This window comes from Microtus ochrogaster, chromosome 4 (assembly GCF_000317375.1).
Source record: "Microtus ochrogaster isolate Prairie Vole_2 chromosome 4, MicOch1.0, whole genome shotgun sequence".
NCBI classification, from domain to species: domain Eukaryota; kingdom Metazoa; phylum Chordata; class Mammalia; order Rodentia; family Cricetidae; genus Microtus; species Microtus ochrogaster.
Window position 1 is genome coordinate 72042908 of NC_022011.1, and position 19198 is coordinate 72062105.

General features: G+C 41.6%; 1 protein-coding gene across 5 annotated transcripts in view; it reads right to left on the bottom strand.

Moving 5' to 3' along the window:
- Positions 1-19198, bottom strand: part of Itgb6 (integrin subunit beta 6) — a 79633-nt gene that overhangs the window by 52834 nt on the left and 7601 nt on the right. For all 5 annotated transcript variants that reach the window (XM_013355696.2, XM_013355695.2, XM_026778747.1 and 2 more), the window contains 3 exons: positions 7402-7567; positions 5973-6134; positions 2838-2933 (listed from right to left, as the gene is read on the bottom strand). In XM_013355696.2, the coding sequence (XP_013211150.1) occupies positions 2838-2933; positions 5973-6134; positions 7402-7567 (424 nt within the window). The remainder of the gene's footprint in view (positions 1-2837; positions 2934-5972; positions 6135-7401; positions 7568-19198) is intronic.

The window sequence follows — 19198 nt, forward strand, 5'->3', positions numbered from 1 at the left end:
ACAGTGCTGTAATTAATATAGTTTCTGTGTGATTATTCGGGTCTGGGTGGCCAGGAAAGAAACGAGCAGTGTTTGTCTGCATATAGATATTGTTAAGCCTTGCAAATAATATGAGGTGATTAATAACATGATTTGATAATATAGTAAAACTACTGATTTAATTGCTTTATCTCAGTATCTCACTAGGAAGGAAGGACACCGCAAATTAAACAGTTGGACTTTAATTTACTGATACTATCGTAATGTAAATTGAGTGAGCATTTAAAAACAACAGACCGAGGTGTAAACTTTTTTTCTTTATTCTTTATTTTTAGCTTGGGTAATCAAATCTTCATTTTAAATGGTACTTCGTACTAGGATATAATATACTACCTAGTGCTCAGCCGATTATCTATCATTATCTTTTGGACCCTGTAATTGGACAAACAAGAAACTATTCATAATAATAAGTTTGTTCCTAATTGTCTGTTTGCCGGAGTCTAGGGTGCACACTGCAGTCGTCCAGAGCTGAAAGGAAACTGCTTACGGAATCCCTTCCATTGTCTGTTCAGATCCTTATGACAGGGCCCAGCAGTCCCCCACACCTGGGCAGGCCAGAGCATCCTACCCAGCTGGTTGAAACAACAGTCATTTTTCCTGAATTACATGAGTGGGCAACATAAATCTTTCTTGCTGCAAGACAGAGCCGCCATTGAACCTCACCCATCCCCTGCCGGCTGTGCAGGCACGGAACTCTCCTTATTATATAATTCAGGCAAATAATTTACCTTCTGGAATTTCCATTAGATCTCACTACTTAATTTATCCCACTGCTGGCTTATTGCTCAAGGATTCTTTGGTGCTTTTGTTCTTTATTTCACAGCTACCCCACACATCATACTGCTCTGGCCTCCAGCACACAAAAGGCGTGTTCTAAGAGGTTTAAATGGAAAAGCAACACAGGCCATTACTGGTCTATTTTCTGTTTTCATTATCAATAAAACAAGAGATCAGCATTTCCACGCTATGCGAAGCCTTCGGGGAAGTACATGTGGCTGTCATTATCTTTAGACCAAGCTGCCTCCTGGCCCCCTAATGCAGATGGCATGATGGGCCATCAGAAGGAAAACAGAGCAAGGAGACACCCGTCAGGGCAGATTGCTGACCTAGCTGCTGGGCTGTGGCTCCCTGAAAATGTTCCTTCGAATTTAGTGGCGCCCGGATGGCAGAGACCACAGATCATGACAGGACATAAATTCTCCTCATAATGAGATTAGTAGGCAGACAAAATAAATGTCCTGCTGTTATATTAGAGGCAGGCTATAACTGGTGTTTTCCTTGGAAATGATTGTTTCTTTTGCAACAGGGGAACCATGTGCAACTAACCTGAATGCAACAGATTCTGTTTCGCCACATAGTTATTTTTCATCCTTCTCTGTCTTCTTAATGGTGGTTTGGGGGAGGCGTCTAAATGAGCTGTGGTTCTTAAAGACTATTACCAACATGAATTATGGGAGTCTATGTTCATGATCATCAATCGTGTTCCCCAGACTCCCTTCTGCAAGTAAGTTCTGGGCAGCTACCCCTCCAGCTTCTAAACTACAGTCCCGCTGGGAAGGAGGCGCTGCGACCCCTGGGGTCCTCTCCCTTCAGTCTTCAGGATCAAAGGCACGGTCGACCCACTATTGTGCTGAGGTCATTTAAAAATTTATCTTTACTGCAACCCTAGGACTGAAAACCAGTGGAAACCGGTATCACATACTAAGCCGCCTTCAAAAAAAAAAAAAAGTCCAGATCAGGTGACCCAAGAAACAAAAGCCTTGAGGATGGAACCTGATTGCAATGGACTTCCTTAGTAAAGGCTCTCTCTCCTGGAGTACAATACCCTCCTCTCATGAAAAACACAAGATAGCATCTCCTCCTGGACTCTTTCCATAGAATCTGATGCAAGTTCATGGACCGCACCATTCTGAGTAGCGAGTACATTTAATCAAAGCCTTCTAGGGGGAAAAAATTGGAGTATCCCCTGCAAAGTCACCAGGTGAAGAGGCCCTTTCAAGAGGAGTGGGAAATCGAAGTCTGAACTCAGGAGTATCTGAGCAGACCTTTTTGCATAGAAAGCACGGTCTGACGGCTGCATTTCTCTGCCGTTCTGGCTTTTCTATGAAACTGCATTTTTTTCCAGGAGGCCTCTGGCTGTTATCACTGTTCACAGCAGTTTGACACCTTGTTTTTCTTAGGTTGTAAAGAGACCACAGAACTCTTAAGTTTGCACAGGCGCTTTACAGTTTATATGGTGGCTAGCAAGCATCGTGAAAATCTAATGAAAGACTCCCCTTACCACACTGGTGCCTCCTTCCAACACCTGATCTGTAAACACAGCTACATTTGGGGTTGGGGTTGGGAGTGGGTAGGGATTCTTTTTTGACCCAAATTAAGAACTGATTTTCTTTCAACTTTCCGTTGGAGTCTTTCCATGTTTGCAAATATTTAGTCAGCACCCTCACACTCTTAATTATGTCCCTATTCTTGCTTAACTCCTTTTCAGAGGAAATGCTTGTTTTAATGGCACTAAGTGACCCCCACCTGCGCTCACTGGTACTCCCTTCCCCCCTACCCTTTTCACCTCCAACCTTTTTATTGTTCTACTATGTGTGCCCCAACTTTCTGCTGGCCCTCCACGGCTTGTTACCTAAAATTCCAACAGCAGACGAAGGAGCCTTGCCAAGCTCTCAGTTTGCTTGGTATGTGTTAATGATTATCCAAGAGCCCTTCCAGGGGTGAGTCACAGAGTTAACCTCCCCATTTCATAGTGCACACATCTCCTTCAGGGGATTTCTCCCAGCCTATTCGCTTACCTCGTACAAGTGGGCTTGTTCCTGGGTTACAGCGAAGATCAGGAGCACGTTGTTTTGTACCAGCTTATCAATGAGTTGACCAATTGTTGGATATTCCTAAAATTGATACACGGATTTCAAATACCATCCTAACCCACAGAAGGCGCAGTTTTAAAATGTTCCTTCCACAGTTGAGAAGGTCGATATGCACAGGTAATTTATCTGTCATGCTAAGGAAACACTCCTTATTGCTGGTATTTATTCACTTAGCTCGGGAACTGTCCTGAGTCTTGCAAGCTCAGTCCTAAGAACGGAGCCTGGGAGTGTGCTAAGCAGTCTCCCTAAGCAGACCCCTGGGGATTTATTTCAAGACTTCTAATGTGTCACATCATCTCCGCCAAGAGCCCCCAGCAGCAGGTAGGGATGTTAGACTAGGGGGCGGGGTGGGGAGACTGTGATGTATGATGTAGATGGCGAGGGGCTCTTGTAACTCTGACTGGAGTTAGATGAGGCGACCTGAAGGTTGAGGAAGGGATGGAAGCTGAAGAATACACTATCATTCCTGTGGCTGTTTGATTTGAGACAGGCCCACACTGGTTCTCGGGGTTGGTTTTATTGCCTTTGCAATGCTGTAAATTGGTGATATGGGATCTGCTACTCTTTTCTCTCTCTTTTTTTTCCCCCAGCACTAATGAAAACACTTGGTCCTTCTGGTGTGGCAACGTGCATTCTCAAGTGAGGTGGATAATTTTAGAAACAAAAGAAGTTGTTCCATTACCAAATTTACAGATGAATTTACTTCCCAAGTCTAGAAAACATGAAACACATCGGTCTCCCCCATGACTCCAAAAGCGGATATTTACAACGAGGACGCTTAAAGGAGCAACCAGAGGCAGATCAAACTGGGACTATAAATTATGGCTGTAGCCCATCAAATGGAGAAGCCATGAGAACTAAGCCTCCTGTTCACTGAGATGGTGTGTTCTCCCATCCTCAGGACTGCCAGAGTCTTTCTGTCTGGCCTATCGTTAGATACAAGGTTCAATTGGAGCAAAGGTGTTCCTTTCTCTAAATTACCTAGAGAAACTTCCCAACTGTGTTGTGACTCAGGCTGGGAATGCTGTGGTTTTTTTTTTGTCATATTTGGATTTTTACTTTCCATATTTTTCATTATCTATCATCTATCTATCTATCTATCTATCTATCTATCTATCTATCTATCTATCTATCTATCTATCTATCATTTACTTATCTTTATGTCTGTGTGAGGGTATCAGATCCCCTGGAGTTACAGACAGCTGTGAGCTGTCATATGGGTGCTGGGACTTGAACCTGGGTCCTTTGGAAGAGCAGTCAGTGCTCTTAACCACTGCACCGTCTCTCCAGTCCCACTTTCAGATTTTTATTAACAGAAATAACAGATAATGGAATTGTTCCTTGGTCTGACAGGTTTAGTGTCATTTGCTTTTCAGTTGCCCAAACTCCAAGCATGCTTTACTCTAAAGCTGAAGGACGTTCCACACGGGTGCTCCACAGCTCCATGGGTACACACCTATCTGCTGCTTCATGTGGAGGCTGGATCACACCATGCAGCCCACATAGGATGCTGCTTTATGTTAATGAGATCTGTTGCATGAGTGCTTATAATTCTATAGAAAACTCAAGGCCAGAAGCAGGTTCTGTTTGGTGGCCCTGGGAATCTAGCTGTGCTTTCAGCACACAAAAATAGCCAAAGGACTCGGAGGGATGGAAAATGGCCCATGGCATCTGTACTCATGCAGAAATTTACTCAAAATTATGAGATAAACATTTATTAAATAAGAAAGTCATGTGAGGTGATGCATATTGTTTGGTTCTATGATTTTTGGTTTTTAAGAGTTTTTTTATGGGACATTCGACAAATTCATGATAAAAGGACCCGTTTACTGGAACCCCATTGAGTTAAAGGCAAACTTTGGCAATAATCATTGAGATTCTCAAATGGAAAGATTAAGATTAAAGACCATGTGTGTGTGGGGGGGGAATAAAACTGTTCAAAGATGGAGTAAAATCTAGGTTGAAGTTCAGAATTAGGTTAAAGAATGAAATGGTCTAAATTTGTTACCCAGTAGAGTTTGCATAGAATAGCTTTTTTAAAAAATTGACATTGGAATTCCAGGTTTCCCCCTTCTCCTTCCTATGTGTTCTATAAATCATTATTTGAAGGGTCCTTTGGCCTTTCTGAGCCATGCTACCTACTGCATTGAATTTGCACAGAAGGACTTTCCCAGAGTGATGCTTCTTCCTTCATCTCATACATCCATCAGCACCCACTGTGACGTAGGCACTGAGCTCAGGAAACAAAGATAACAAACCATCCCAGGCTCTGAGGAAGGCACCATGAGAAAGGCAGCGTAAGCGAACCCATTGCCATATGGAGATGTGCGTGAAGACAGACATCATGAATAGGGTGAAATAAGAAGTGACTGCTTTGGGACCCAGAGGATGTCAAAGAGGGCTCACTGGGTCGTAAAGGGCAATGTAGTTTCCCCAGTACAGGACATAACATTTACAGGTTCAGTAGCTACATGGTCTGTTGACAGAGTCCTGTTGAAGATTAGATGAGACTATTGGGGCAAAGACCTCTGAAATTTTTATCTCATTTGACAATGGTCAGGTTTTTCTTTATTTTAAATGTTGCCAGCATTTTTCAAGAACAAAAAATGAGCTAAGTGTTATTAAACACAAACCAAACCCCATTTGATTCGCTGTCCAAAGAGAGCACCATGGTTGCGGCACAACTGAGAGATAACGATGCTCAGAAAGCCCTCTACGGTACTGGTCTGACCTGGACCACTTTGACTTAGAATAGAGAGCTATCTGCTGCTTTTGCTGGCCTCGGGATCTCTCTGAAGCTAAAGAGGTTCTAGGCTCACCTGTGACCTAGCAGATTTAAACTCTCAACACAGGCCCACCACCTACCTAGCAGAGGTCCCGTGAACTCTGTGTGGAACCTGCATACAGGTGAGGTAGAAAAGAGTGATGTCTTTCCCTTAAGGTAGAAAATAGACACCACGTTCACCAAGTAAGTGAGTCATTACACATGGTTTCACGGCGGTTGCTGTTGTGTGGGTCTACTTGTGGCTCTGAAAGCTGAAGATAGTGAGGGTTACATACCAAGACTGTTGACATGGAGTATTCATTCCTGTGGTCCAAGTGACAGAGCCCATCGTTGGGAATGACAATGCCGGCTAGCTTGCTGTCCATTCCAAAATGAGAATCAGCATCACTCACAAAGACCAGGAGGTGGAGTGAGTCGTTGCGCCAGCCAATCTTTTCCTAGAGCAAGAAGGACGCCATAGGGTGTATGGAGATGAGCAGGCCTGAATTGAGGATCGTGCGGCTTCTCACAGTGCATGGATAGCCCATCCTAGCCTTTCTATCTACAGTGAATTTGAGGCTTAGTAAAGGGATGAAATCCCATAGCATTTGCTTTTTCCTAGACAACTTTCAGGTTTCCTTGCATCACAAAAATTAGTTCCACTACCAGTGATGCTGGGTCCATCTTGGCTTCTAGTAAATGATCTTTATTGCTTAGCTCTCGATTCACAGACAGAGGATGAGAGGAGGTAGTGGAAAAGGTTGCAGTCATTCTAAATTCAAGCTAAATGCAATGAAAACTGGTTATAAAGTAAGCCTGTTTCATTATAATGTCACCCAACATTTAGGTATTGTATTTCTAACGATGTCACCTGAGAATTATACATCTAACACAAGCATAAGAACTGCTGATTGAAGATGGCCCCAGGGTCCTACTAGAGGAGATTGTCTGCAATCTGTGTCTTAGCAGCGATCTAATATTAGTTTAGGAAGCCTTTGGGCAAAAACTCCTCCTGGCTCTTCTAACCTGCCTTATCCTTTCCTTCCTCCTTTACTCCTGACCCTTCTGCCTTCTAGAAGCTTCCACCCTGGACATTTCCTGGTATTGCCCACTACGGACTAATGTCTAAACAGGGTGATTATTCTCAAAGAGTTAAGGAGGACCTGGGTCCTGACAGGGCTGCATAGATAACGTGACTTCTGATCCTGACTTTATTACTTCAAAACAACAGATTTTATCTTGAACTATGTACTGCAACTCTGCCTCTCAAAACCAGGGGTTGGGTAGCTCATTAGTAGTATTAGTATAGAGCTTGCCTAGCACGAACAAGGCCCACATCATGAGAAAGGTAAAATACAATAGTTGTGCTGTATACTGAGTCAGACATTTCAAATTTGTTTGTTAATATTCTGCCCTTAATTTTTTCCTAATATAGTTGATTAAAAAATAACTAATCTGTTCTTTGAACCAGAATTTCCTTTGATTATTTGATTATTATTACTTGATTATTCAAATATCACACACATAAAACATTCTCCCCCTTCAACATGAGTAAATTAAATGCTGAATGGAAGTTTCACATTTTAAGAAAAGAATCAAATGAAGAAGTACGGTGATTAAAGGAAAGACAGTTAGCTAAGCTTCCCAAAGCAGATTGGCTAATAAGAGATGAAATGTATGTTAATAGGGCAGAGCACTGACCCCACCCCTGCCCCCCACACCTACCTTACACACAGCAGCCTGCATAATTGCATCAAATCCACCTTCGGGCGTGTCAATATTAGCAGAAATTTTCTGTTTTCTCACAATTTCATTGAATCGCTCAGCATCATCAGTCAACGGTAAAATGTGCTTGAATCCAAATGTAGGTAAACAGAAGTAGGGGATACTACTGCAGAAGGAATATGGAAGAATATTCTTCAGTGTGGTCCAGGGCATTTAGTAGACTTGATATCCTGAGAACATTTCCTTAAGGAATGATTGCTCTTCTAAAGGGCCTCACTGTATGACTTGACAGTGAATCTTCCATTTGAAGTTGCCATCTTCTCCATGTAGACTCTCTTGGCTAACACTGATTTGAAGCCTGCTGTGTATCGTAGGCAGGCTCCAGCGGGGCTGCTGCTGATCCTGTCATCAGATCCTTGTTCCGGGATGTGTAATTACTTCCTTCTACTGACTACAAACCAAAATCTACCTGATAAGTTAAGTTTACCTGATGACAACCACTTTGTGTTGCTTTGTGGTCAGATATCTTAACTTGTTATCAAGCATGAGTCAACCCCAAGCGACAGAGAGAGGAACTTGTCTCCTTTCTCCTCTACTCTCAATCCTGTCTGCCGAGGACCCAGAGCCCACAGCAAAACTCTTGGTTTTTGTCTTAGATTTTCCATTGCTGTGATAAAACACAAGATAAAACCAACTTGGGAAGGAAAGGGTTTGTTCCATCTTACAGCTTGTAGTCTATCAACCAGGGAAGTCAAGGCAGGAATTCAAGGCAGGAGCCTTAGGCAGGATCTGATATAGAGGCAGTAGGGGAGTGCCACTTACTAGTTTGATCCTTGGGATTTGTTCGGACTGCTTTCTTAAATCACCCAGGACCACCAGCCCAGGGGTGGCACCCCATGCAGTGAGCAGGGCCCTCTAGTGTCAATCATTAAGTAAGAAAACGCACCCCCCATGGCTTGCCCACAGGCCAACCAGATGGAGGCTTTTCTCACTTGGAGATTTCTCTTCTGAAATGACTCTAGTTTGTGTCAAGTTGACATAAACCTAGGAAACAATATTTCCAATACATCATGGCCCACCTGCCTGGGAGCAAACCTATGGTTGGAATGTCATGGTAGTGTGAAGCCTGCATCAAAGTCAATGGGAAGAGCTGACTGGGGATTCAGTTATACTTGTGGTTCAGAAGCCAGTTACTAGCTATGCACAAAACTCTGGGGAAGTTACTCAAGCTTTCTTAGCTTTGGGCTTTTCCTTTTAAAAAATGGAGCCAATCACGTAGACCCAAGTTAAGTCTTTGGACCATTAGAGCTAAAGGATCACCTGTAGAAATGAACCATGTAGGACACTACTTCTGATCTTCAGTTGAAATGCTAGTGACAGGTTTAGCAATATGTGTTGTATCAAGTCTTCCAGATAAGATCTACCATCCCTTTGAATAGAAGAAAAAGAGGTAGCAAGAGGGAGCCCCAGCGAGAGTACACTGTCTTAGACAATGGGGTGATCGCTGTAGAGCACACTCGGTTCCCTGGCCTTGGTCCTGCAGCTCCATCAGCACACCAGGGGCAGGTGCATCTACTAGAGTCCGGCTTCCATTAGCCACACATACTACCTGAGGTCGACTTTGATTTTCGTTATTTTTAGATTTGGTGTTTGTTTTTTTTTTTTAATTTACCTACTTCACCGTGGACTTGCTTAAGTGGATCCAAACCACTGAGTCAGTGTGTGTGTGTGAGTGTGAGTGTGTGTGTGTGTGTGTGTGTGTGTGTGTGTGACTTTGTTAGGGATAGGGTCTTACTAAGTAACCCACATTGGCTGGGTTTGAACTCCCCAAGGAGCTTATGCATGTTTTGCACATGTGATCCTCCTGCATCAGCCTCTTAGGTGACTGAATAACCCAGCATTTGGATCATTTTCTTATTCACAGATGTGAACAGCGAGAGCAAATAAGTCGATTCCCTTATGCAAATTCCCAGTTGAGGACAAGCAAGGCCAAGCTCTGCTTCTCTTTTAGTCCCAGCACTCACAATATACACAAACAAGTGACCTTCAGTAGTCTATTTAGTGACTCCTGGTTCATTTTTCATTTCTTTAGTACTTTTCATTGGTGACTTCGCTAACACTGAAACGCTGTCTAGAGTTCCTAAGTGCAGCAAGGCTGAGGTGGATTTGTATAGAAATAAACTTTCTTCAGACATTAATTACAGTCCAATGGTAATAAATCAATAATATTGATTAGATTGGATGCCCTTAAACTGAGATGCACATAAAATAAAGGTGTTTATTGGTCAGTTAGCTAAAGCGAAGGCTCACAGGAATACCACTTCCTTTTGGGACAATCTTGAACATGTTGTAGGTCTAATAGTGCCATACGTGATGAGAACCGGCAAGGTTACAGAACTGGCTGGGGATCTCATGGGGACAAAAATGTTTACGTCCATGAAGATGGTCATCTTTTTGTTAGTAGACACGCATAGGAAACAGTACAGTCTTGGTGTTCCCCAGCATAAGAACATAACAGTTCAGTTTGAGAAGCCTACCCGTGACTGGCACAACTCAGATATCTTGAGACATCCATCCCCAGAAAAGATGTCCCAGAAAGTCCCTCCTGTTTTTCATTCCACTTCCTCAGCCAAAGAGAGTATTAAAATCTGATCTGTCGGCCAGTGGGCTAGGAAGCACGAAGAGCATTGATTGGATATGGTCTACGCTTGCCTCTGTGTTCCTGTGTTTATCTAACTATTCTTTATCAATAAAAAAATCAGGAGTCAGATATCAGGGTAAGAACCTGAATAATCAGAGAAGTTGTGGAGAAGCCACCAGTGACCTCTTATCTCTTCCCTTCCTCCATTCAAAGAGGCTGAGATCGTTTTTTAGTCTTGCCTTACTACTTCCTGCCTCCTATCTGTCCTCAGTCCTCCAAAACCTCTATGGTTAATTTTGGTCAGCTAGTGGCTAGCTCCATCTACCCTCTGACTTGAAGCCAACTTTTTTGTCAGAACAGTGATTAAAATATCACACAGCAGTGTTCTCTGCTTTCCTGGCGTACCAGGTTTGTCTATTTCTTCAGCCATGTGGAGACACCTGGCATTCAGAATGATGCACTGTGAAAAGGCAGTGCCGTTTCCTACAGAGATCTCTTCACACAGACAAGCACGCTCCCGAGGGCAGATAATGGATTTGATTGGTGATAGCGTTAGAGTCATGCTCTCTTTTATAAAAGTAATATAAACGTGAAGGTTCTCCAAAGAAAACTTGTGTTTATACAAACATATCAGGAAGGGGATAAGAATGAATTTCAATGGCTATGAGCTGTCTCTTTAGGCTTAATCACCATTTATTGGTGAAATGCATTTGAAAAAATCTGGTGGCATCTTATGCATTTCTTAATTGCATCAACGGGTTATATCGAGTAGCAATGTCTTATCTTAGTAAGTGCAGCCTATGGTATTTGAACTATGACACCACATTTCTCAGACTGTGCTTCCACCACTAAAGTGACATGTGATTATCTCTCTGGTTTCTCTGACTAGGTGACTCACCTACACTGATGTATGAATTACTGGCTTGCTTCTTTATAGTTTGAAGTAATGTTCTGTTATATGGAAACATGGTTGTTTCCAAAGTTTGTCTATTAAAAATAAAGTTTGGGTACACCATGAATGCTGCCTACTGGATATGATATGGCCATCGAAGTCATGAACACACAGCAGCTCTGGCTGCCTGCACAAGACCTGCCCAAAGTAATACGACATGGAAGGAGAAGGCAGATAGTTGAGAAGAGGAAGGGGCCGCAGGACTAAGGGGAGGAGTTAAAGAGGGTCCTGGGGTAACTATGATCATAGCACATTATGTACATGAATAAAATTGTCAAAATAACAAAAATGAACAATTGAGTAAAGTAGCCAAGCTCTTTCTGTAACTAAATAATAGAGCCCTCCCTTTATGTTCCCATTTATAAGTTATGCCATTTCTTTGCTAGAAAGAATTTCTTTGAAGGGGGTTTCCTGGGTTGCCCTTGACCCATATTAACAAACTCCTTCCCATTAGGAGTTTCTGATGTCAGTGTTTGAGGCCATAGCCGTTTCACAACAGAAATGGGAAAAAGCAAGAGAATTGATTGGCTAGAAATGTCATCTGAACATTACTTTTCATTTCCTTTAATGACCAGGACTCAGCAGGTGTCGGTCTTTATTGGCACTTTATTTTTAGTCCCCTTTCAATCGGCAGACCTCTATCCATCACGTATTCTTCTACTGGCTATTTTTATTGTAATTTTGTGTGCTCTCTGAACAATACTAGTCTCTTACCTCTGTCTTTTAATTTTATATTTTAGATGTGCACCTTAAAACTTATATATATATATATATATATATTTTTTACTTAAATGGAGAAGTATTTAAAGCACGATGCAAGGAAGAAGTCAAATGTTTAAAATGATCCCCATTTCTGCTAGGTGTCCTCCTTGCTCCCGCAGTGTCTGGAGAAACTGTGGGGCAGTAGACATGCACTCAGTTTAAAAGAGACGTACTAAGCAGTTATCTAAGCTTAGGCAGGTCACGCAGCACTCCTGGGCCTCAGAGTCCTTGCCTAGTTCCCAAAGTTGTGAAGATTATATGACACAGGAAATGGATCGCTCTATTGGGCTTAGCATCTTCCCTGAGACCTAACTATTCTTAGAAAGTCTGAGTCCTTTATTTGGGGCTATTGGTTTGCATCATACTGGGGTCATCTTTTGGAACAAAAGAACTGGAAACTGACTTTAATATGAGAAATTTGCATCTTTGCTGCTCAGAATGTCTCCTCTTATTGGAGACTCTGATAAGGAGATAGTTGTATGTGTCTGTGTGTGTGTATGTTGTACACATGTGGAGACCAGAGGTAGACTTTTGTGTCTTTGTCAATCATTCTCCAGATTATTTTTTATTTTTGTGTGTGACAGGATCTCTCCTTTAACCTGCAGCTCACCAGTTTGCCTAGCCTGGCTGACTAGGGCCCTCTAGAGATTGTCCCATCTCCAGCTCCCCAACGCTGGCATCCCAGGTGCACACTGCAGCCATCTCCATAGTGAACCAATTCGAATTAGTATCTTATGAGCACTCTCTGACTTTGGGAAATGAGTGAAAATTTAACATTATCCATTCAGCTGGTTAAAGGACAGGGGACACGCAGGGAAAGGAGGTGGGTCACAGCTGAGAAATTGGAGTCAGAGATCTGCCTCTACTGAGTGGCACTTTAGGATTCTACTTTCTCAGCTTCAGAACTAAAGGAAGAGGCTCTTCTCACCAAGGAACAATTCTGAGGTCCTAGACAACAATGGATTTGCATTTCCATTGCAGGATAATTATGAAACACAAAGCAAAGAGGCACTCCTTACATTTTGTTCGTTTTTGAAATAAGTAAGTACTGATAAAATGAGACTGTACTTGCATATACCGAACATTATCTTTTTCTGTCAGGAATTGGAAATGACTTCCATTTCCTTCTTTTTGTCTGTCTTCTTTCCTTGCACACAACTGTCTTATCTTTGCAGGAAGAAGCTACATGCTGTGTACTAACAGTACAGAAACTCCCCTTAAGCATTTTATAGCTGCCATTTTCTTCTTACCGTGCAAGGTTTCACTGCCAGTAGGAGAGCAATGGAGGGGCTGGGGCCTCCACCATGTTGAGGCACTTGCGCCAGGCTCTACTAAGTGTCCTGATAGAATAAATTCTCAAGAAGCGCTAGACTGAGTAAAAGGAAATGGTAGTTTCACTTGATTGTCCCTGAGGACAGTCAACTATTATAAATCATCAATGGTATTAGTGGCGGGGCATTTCTGAATACATGGTTTTTCTTCAACACATGGAGAGTTTGCATAGAGCCCGTGAAATACAGAGAGGAAGCATTTGCATGAGCTTGCTGACTTGGCCCTTTTTCCTGGAGCATCGTTTTCACTGAAGGAATGATTGACAGCTGAACCTGAGTTAATCCACTATGAATATCTGACAGACATGTTCTTAAAAATGAACAAAGCAATACTGTCATTTCCAAGAAAGTAAATGCTGGCGTTTGCTGTCAGTAGCAAAATTCAAGGAAACTAGAATATTTGAATTGAAGTAATTGCTCATTTGCTCCCTGAGAGATTGACAACACCCACGTTTTCTGGTGCTTCAAGACATGCGTGATGAGGTTGGTGGTGATATTAACAAGCATGCCTTTTGATATCATGGGTTCTGGAGGATGCGCAAACTCAGTGAACTCCAAATGACCAAAGTATCACATTGCAAACTCACAAGTGGTGGGAGTCACTCATGTGCAGTCAGACCAATGAACTCCAATGCAGCAGAACAGGAGGGGTTCGTTGATACTATAGATTCTACATGGGGAACTGTCACCTAGTCTAATCTGGGAGCAGACAAGCGAACACAGCCATTGGACATAGCTATCAGGTGAGATTCTCCTTTGACAAATACATTTCCCTGTGAGGTTTGACTTTCATTGAGGAATTCTATCAAAAACATTGCAATAGATTAAAGGGAAAATTGGATGTGGTAATCCAGTTGCCTTCAATTAAACCAGCTGCTTTAGAAATTTGCAAAAAAAAAAGTAGACTATTATCACTCTATTTGATAACAAAAGACTTGCTGATTTCTGTTTTGTTTTGAAAATGTAGTTATTGCTCTTTAAAACATGCTATAATAATATGCATTATTTCTTATTGTAAGTATTAAACCAACAAATCAATGCTTATTTGTTCTATTATATTCTGATAAAGTAACTATTAATATATATAACCCACATAAACTGAGGCTCTCTTGAAGGTATATCATCACCATCATCATCATCACCACCATCATCATCATTTCAGTCAGAATCTCTCTCTGTAGGTCAGTTTGACCTTTCACTTGGGATCCTCAGCCAACTGAGGACTGGGGTTAGCAGCTTACAATACCAACATGGGTGAGGTATTATCTTTTTACTATTGGTGTTTATGTGTGGTGCTTGTATTATGTATGTACATGAGTGAGGTCAGAGGACCATTTTCAGGAGTCTATTTTCTCCTACCATGGGATCCAGGGTTTGAGCTTGGGTCATCAGGTTCCCATGGCAAATACTTTTGGCTGTTGAGCTATCCTCATTGCCCAAGAAGTGTTATTTTTTAAGAGAGTAAAGGAGTCCTGGGATTTGAAAGTTTAAAGACCTCTAGAAGGAAATAACTAGAGACGAGGAACTGAATTAATGAGAGAAAGGAAACTGATGCTTATTTTGAATGTCTGTTGTTCTGAGCTCATTCAATCTCTTGATTACTCTAGTGTCACGATCATCCCCGTATATGGATAAAGAGACTAAATGCAAAGGCCGTTGCGTGTTGCAGAACCCTTTCAGGCTCTTTTCCTCTTACCTTTCATTATCTTCTTACTTAATACCATTTTATTCTATATTAGAAGATTGAGTTTGATTAATAAACGTATGTGTTCATCTTGTGCACACATGTGGGATTCTAGCTGGACAGAGGAACTTAGAGAGCTCGAGATATAAGGGAAAGGAAAATGGTGTTGCAGTTTTTTTTTTAAAGTACTTTTGGTTTACAATTTGAATGATAAATTTTGCTAGGAATAAATAAAGAAGAAGCGTTAGCCAGCAAGATACATTGAGTCTTTCAGGAGAGCAAATGCACAGTCTTCTTTCAGGTCCCTACTAACTACACCCTGTGCAGTAGTCTGGTCTCCTCTGATCATGGTCTATGGTTACGAATAGCACCTGGTATTTATTGAGAATTTAGCAAGGTTAAGCCAATGCTTCCATTCATGATCTGACCTAATCCTTACAACCACTCTGTGTAATTACAACTATGACTCTTGATTTACTGAAAAAAAAAAAAAACATGATTTGAGAGGAGAAATGATCCAGCTAAGGCCTTGTTAGAAGTGATTCTATGAGCCAAGACTATGCGGAGCTGACTCTGGAACTCGTGCTGTCTTCCAAGGTGCCTGTCCACTAAAGAATTTCAGTTCCTTGTGGAATGGGTCCAGATCTCCGGTTCCCAGGAATTTCGACACTTAGCATATTGCTCGAGGCTCTGTAATTTTTTTTTAAATGAACGCAAGACTACTTGAATGTAAGCCAAGCATGGTTTCTCACACCAATTATCTCAGTATTTGGGCTAAGGTGTGATGGTTGTTTTAGCTTCAGGGCCAGTCGAGCTCCAAGGCAAGTTCAGAGCCAGCCTCGGGTACAACATGAGACCCTGACTCAAACAAAACAAAACAAAACAAAAATAATGTTGAAATCAAATGCATGCATAAAACTAAATAAAAAGCCAAACTACTTTGATGTTCCTAGAAGCTTCTTTAAAGATTCCGTTTCATTGCTAGTTCAAAGTGTTGCATACCAATTTTTAACTGAATAGTCTAACTTTGTTAATTTCAATTGTCTCTCTGAAAACATTCTATACTCATTGTTTCCCTATTGTACGTCAAATTGCTACATCTTATCTGGCCCAAGACGGGCAGACTGAAACAGAAGTAGGTGGTACTGATGGAACTGCCCTCCATTCGGCTGGACTGAAGCTTGTTGCAGGAAGATATGTGATATGCCAAATAATTACATACAAGCTTCAGGCGGGTACAGAGCTCTTCGTCTACCAGAGAAACAGCCAGAAGCAGAGGGGATGCTGTCATATCAGACAAAATGTTTTCAGTAACACATGTATTAATTTACTTCTACAGATGGATCGAAAACAGTGGCCACGCCTCACTACTTATTAACCTGGCAATTTTAATGTGCATTTGAGTCATTATCTCTCTTCCTGGACATCTCCACTTCTTGTGTTACAGGTATTGCTAGAAGCCACCTAGCGTCCATCTATCCAGAAACTGAAGAAGCCCTACTTTTAGGGCAGGAATGGGTTTCCTTTTAACTATCTTTGTTATGTAAATAGATGTAGGATTTTGGGTAAAATTTCTGGCCAACCTTCTTAAATTGGGAAAACAAAATTCAGCGTTCATTTATAACGAAGAGGAGAAATGTTTCAAAACGGGAACAGGAGGGCCCTTTCTTGCCTTGTAATGGAACTGAAAACATCACTAGTGACGGCATATTCAACGGTGAGCCTGAAGCTCTCCTCCAGAGCTCATTGACATGGCAAGGGCCATGTCACCATGTCATGTCCTCCCTCACCATGTCAGTTAAAAATTGTGCTGGTGAACCTAGATAAACAGTGACCCTAGCTAACACAGTAAGGCAGGAGAAGGTAAACAGAGGAGTGGGCACTGAAGAAGACATTGTCCCTCACAGATGATGTGACTGTGTGCTTAGAATATCAGAAGATGTCTACAAAAGCAGAAAAGAATTAATGAGAGAAAATCTCTAAAGGTTTCAGGAAGAATATGAATATCCAAAATATGTAAGTTACTTTTGAAAACTGGGATTTTTACAAACCTCAAACAACAGATAATATGAAGAAGAACAGGAGAAAGTGAGATTTTTTTTTGTTTGGTTTTGGTTTGGTTTTACATTGGAAACAGTGAAGTGGGCCTCAGAAACATTCAACAAGAATCAAAGAAGCAGAGATCCATGTCATGTTACATGACCAGAAGGCTCAAGAGGTTTAAGATCTATGGTTTTGTTTCAGTCTCTTTCAAAACCTCAGCATATATTTTTGGAGACATTGATAAACTGATTCTAAAATCTACGTGGAAATGCAAAGGATCCAGGAGCATCAAAAAAAAAAAAAAAAAGCACCACGCTGGAGGACCCCCGTTCCTGATTTCTCTTCTGACAAAGCTGCTGTAAGCAAGATGGAAGCTTGTGTTGTTCCGTGACCCAGAGACAAGGGGTCAGTGAGAGAGAAATGAAGGTCTACATTCAGACTCCTATAGCCAACCGATTCCTCACAAAGACGCCAAGCTAATCCAGTGTGGAAAGTCTTGCTTCACAAATAGTTTTGGAATAACCAATTCCATGCAGAAACAAAAGATGAATCTCAATGTTTCTCATTCTCAAGATAAAAATTCATTTGGTTGTGATCACAGGTCTAAACAGAAGACCTTTAATCTTAAAGTTTCTACAAGAAAATATGGAAGAAATTTTTTACCACCTTAGAGTAGGCCAAAGTTTCTCAGAACAAAAAATATGAACTACAAAATTGATATGCTGATCATCAAAACTAAAAAAAAAGATACTGTTACTAAAATAAAATACAAGCTACAATCTGGTAAGAATATCTGAGAAATATATTGGACAAAGAACTTGTTTTGTTTTTGTTTTTTTTTTTTTTTTGGTTTTTCGAGACAGGGTTTCTCTGTGGTTTTGGAGCCTGTCCTGGAACTAGCTCTTGTAGACCAGAACTTGTATCCAAAATGCATAAAGAAGGGGCAGGAGAGGGGCTGGAGAGATGGCTCAGTGGTTAAGAACACCGACTGCTGGGAGCCGATTTGAATAGCTGCCATTACAAGATGGCATTTGGCCCCAGCCTCGCTTGATAGATAACTCCATATTAGGGTTGCAGTTCTTCCACTGGAAAACAGGGTGAGTTGTTGTGATCTAGCTGCCCACACTTCCCCTGACCGGCAGGGGAACATCCTGGTCTGTAATTGACAGGGATGTTCCCCTGCTTTCTTTCCTGCCTGTGGGTCTCCAGAAAAGCAGTTATAGTATCAAAGTATCAAAAGTTGCTAGGCAGACTCCCTATATAAGCAGCTATAGTTCAGAGCTCCCGGCCCCTTGCTTTCTGCTCTCCCTACAACTAAGAGGCTCCAATAAAGCGTGATTGAGAAGAATCCTCGTCTGGTGGCTGTTCCTTCCTGCTGGTCAGAAAGTTCGTCGCAACCGACTGCTCTTCCAGAGGTCCTGAGTTCAATTCCCAGCAACCACATGATGGCTCTCAACCATCCCTAATGAGATTTGGTGCACTTATTATTATTAAGAGCATTTATTGCTCTTGCAGAGGACCCAGGTTCAGTTACCATCATCCACATAGTGAGTGGCTCAGAACCATCTGTAACTCCAGTTCCAGGGGTTCTGGCTCCCCCTTCTGGACTCTGAGGGCACTGCACACACATAAAGCACAGACATACAAACCACTCATACACATACGATAAAAATGAAAAAACCCATAGAAAACAATGTTAATAAGAAAACCAAAAAATTTAAAAATAGTTACAATATTTGAGAAGGTATTTCCCAAAACATGACATTAGGACAAATAAACACACGAAAAGGTGTTTAATATCATTCATCAATAAACACAAATTATTAGATAGCATTGCAAACTCACCAGAATGCCTAATTTAAAGGACTAATTTTTTCGTGAAAACTTAGTCATTCTAATGCTACTAACTCCATCATTCACTAACGTACATCACATGGAAAGCTTGCAAACCTGTTCTTGGAAATAAAAGGCAGCACATCTACTTTGCAAAGAGTCTGGTAGCTTCTCAAAAAATTGAAAACATTATACAGCTCACCAAATCTATTCTACCTATGCATTTAAGATAAACAAAAAAGTACGTTTTTGTAAAGGCTCATATGCAAATGGACATGCCAACAATTACCACAGTGTCGGAATAGGAACACGTGAACTCTTGTTATAGTTGGAGACAACCTAACTATCCATCAATGGACGACTGAGTAAAGAAACTCTAGCAGAGGCATAGAGGGCTGTGTGTTAAAGAGGAGCCAGACTGCTCATTTGTACAACCAAGTCATAAAGACATGTAAAAACATTTTGCTGAACAAAAGAAGCCAGACGCCAGGAGCAGGTTAGCCAGCCCGAGGCTGTGAGCATGGGAGAGCTGGCCCCCTACTTTTCCATCA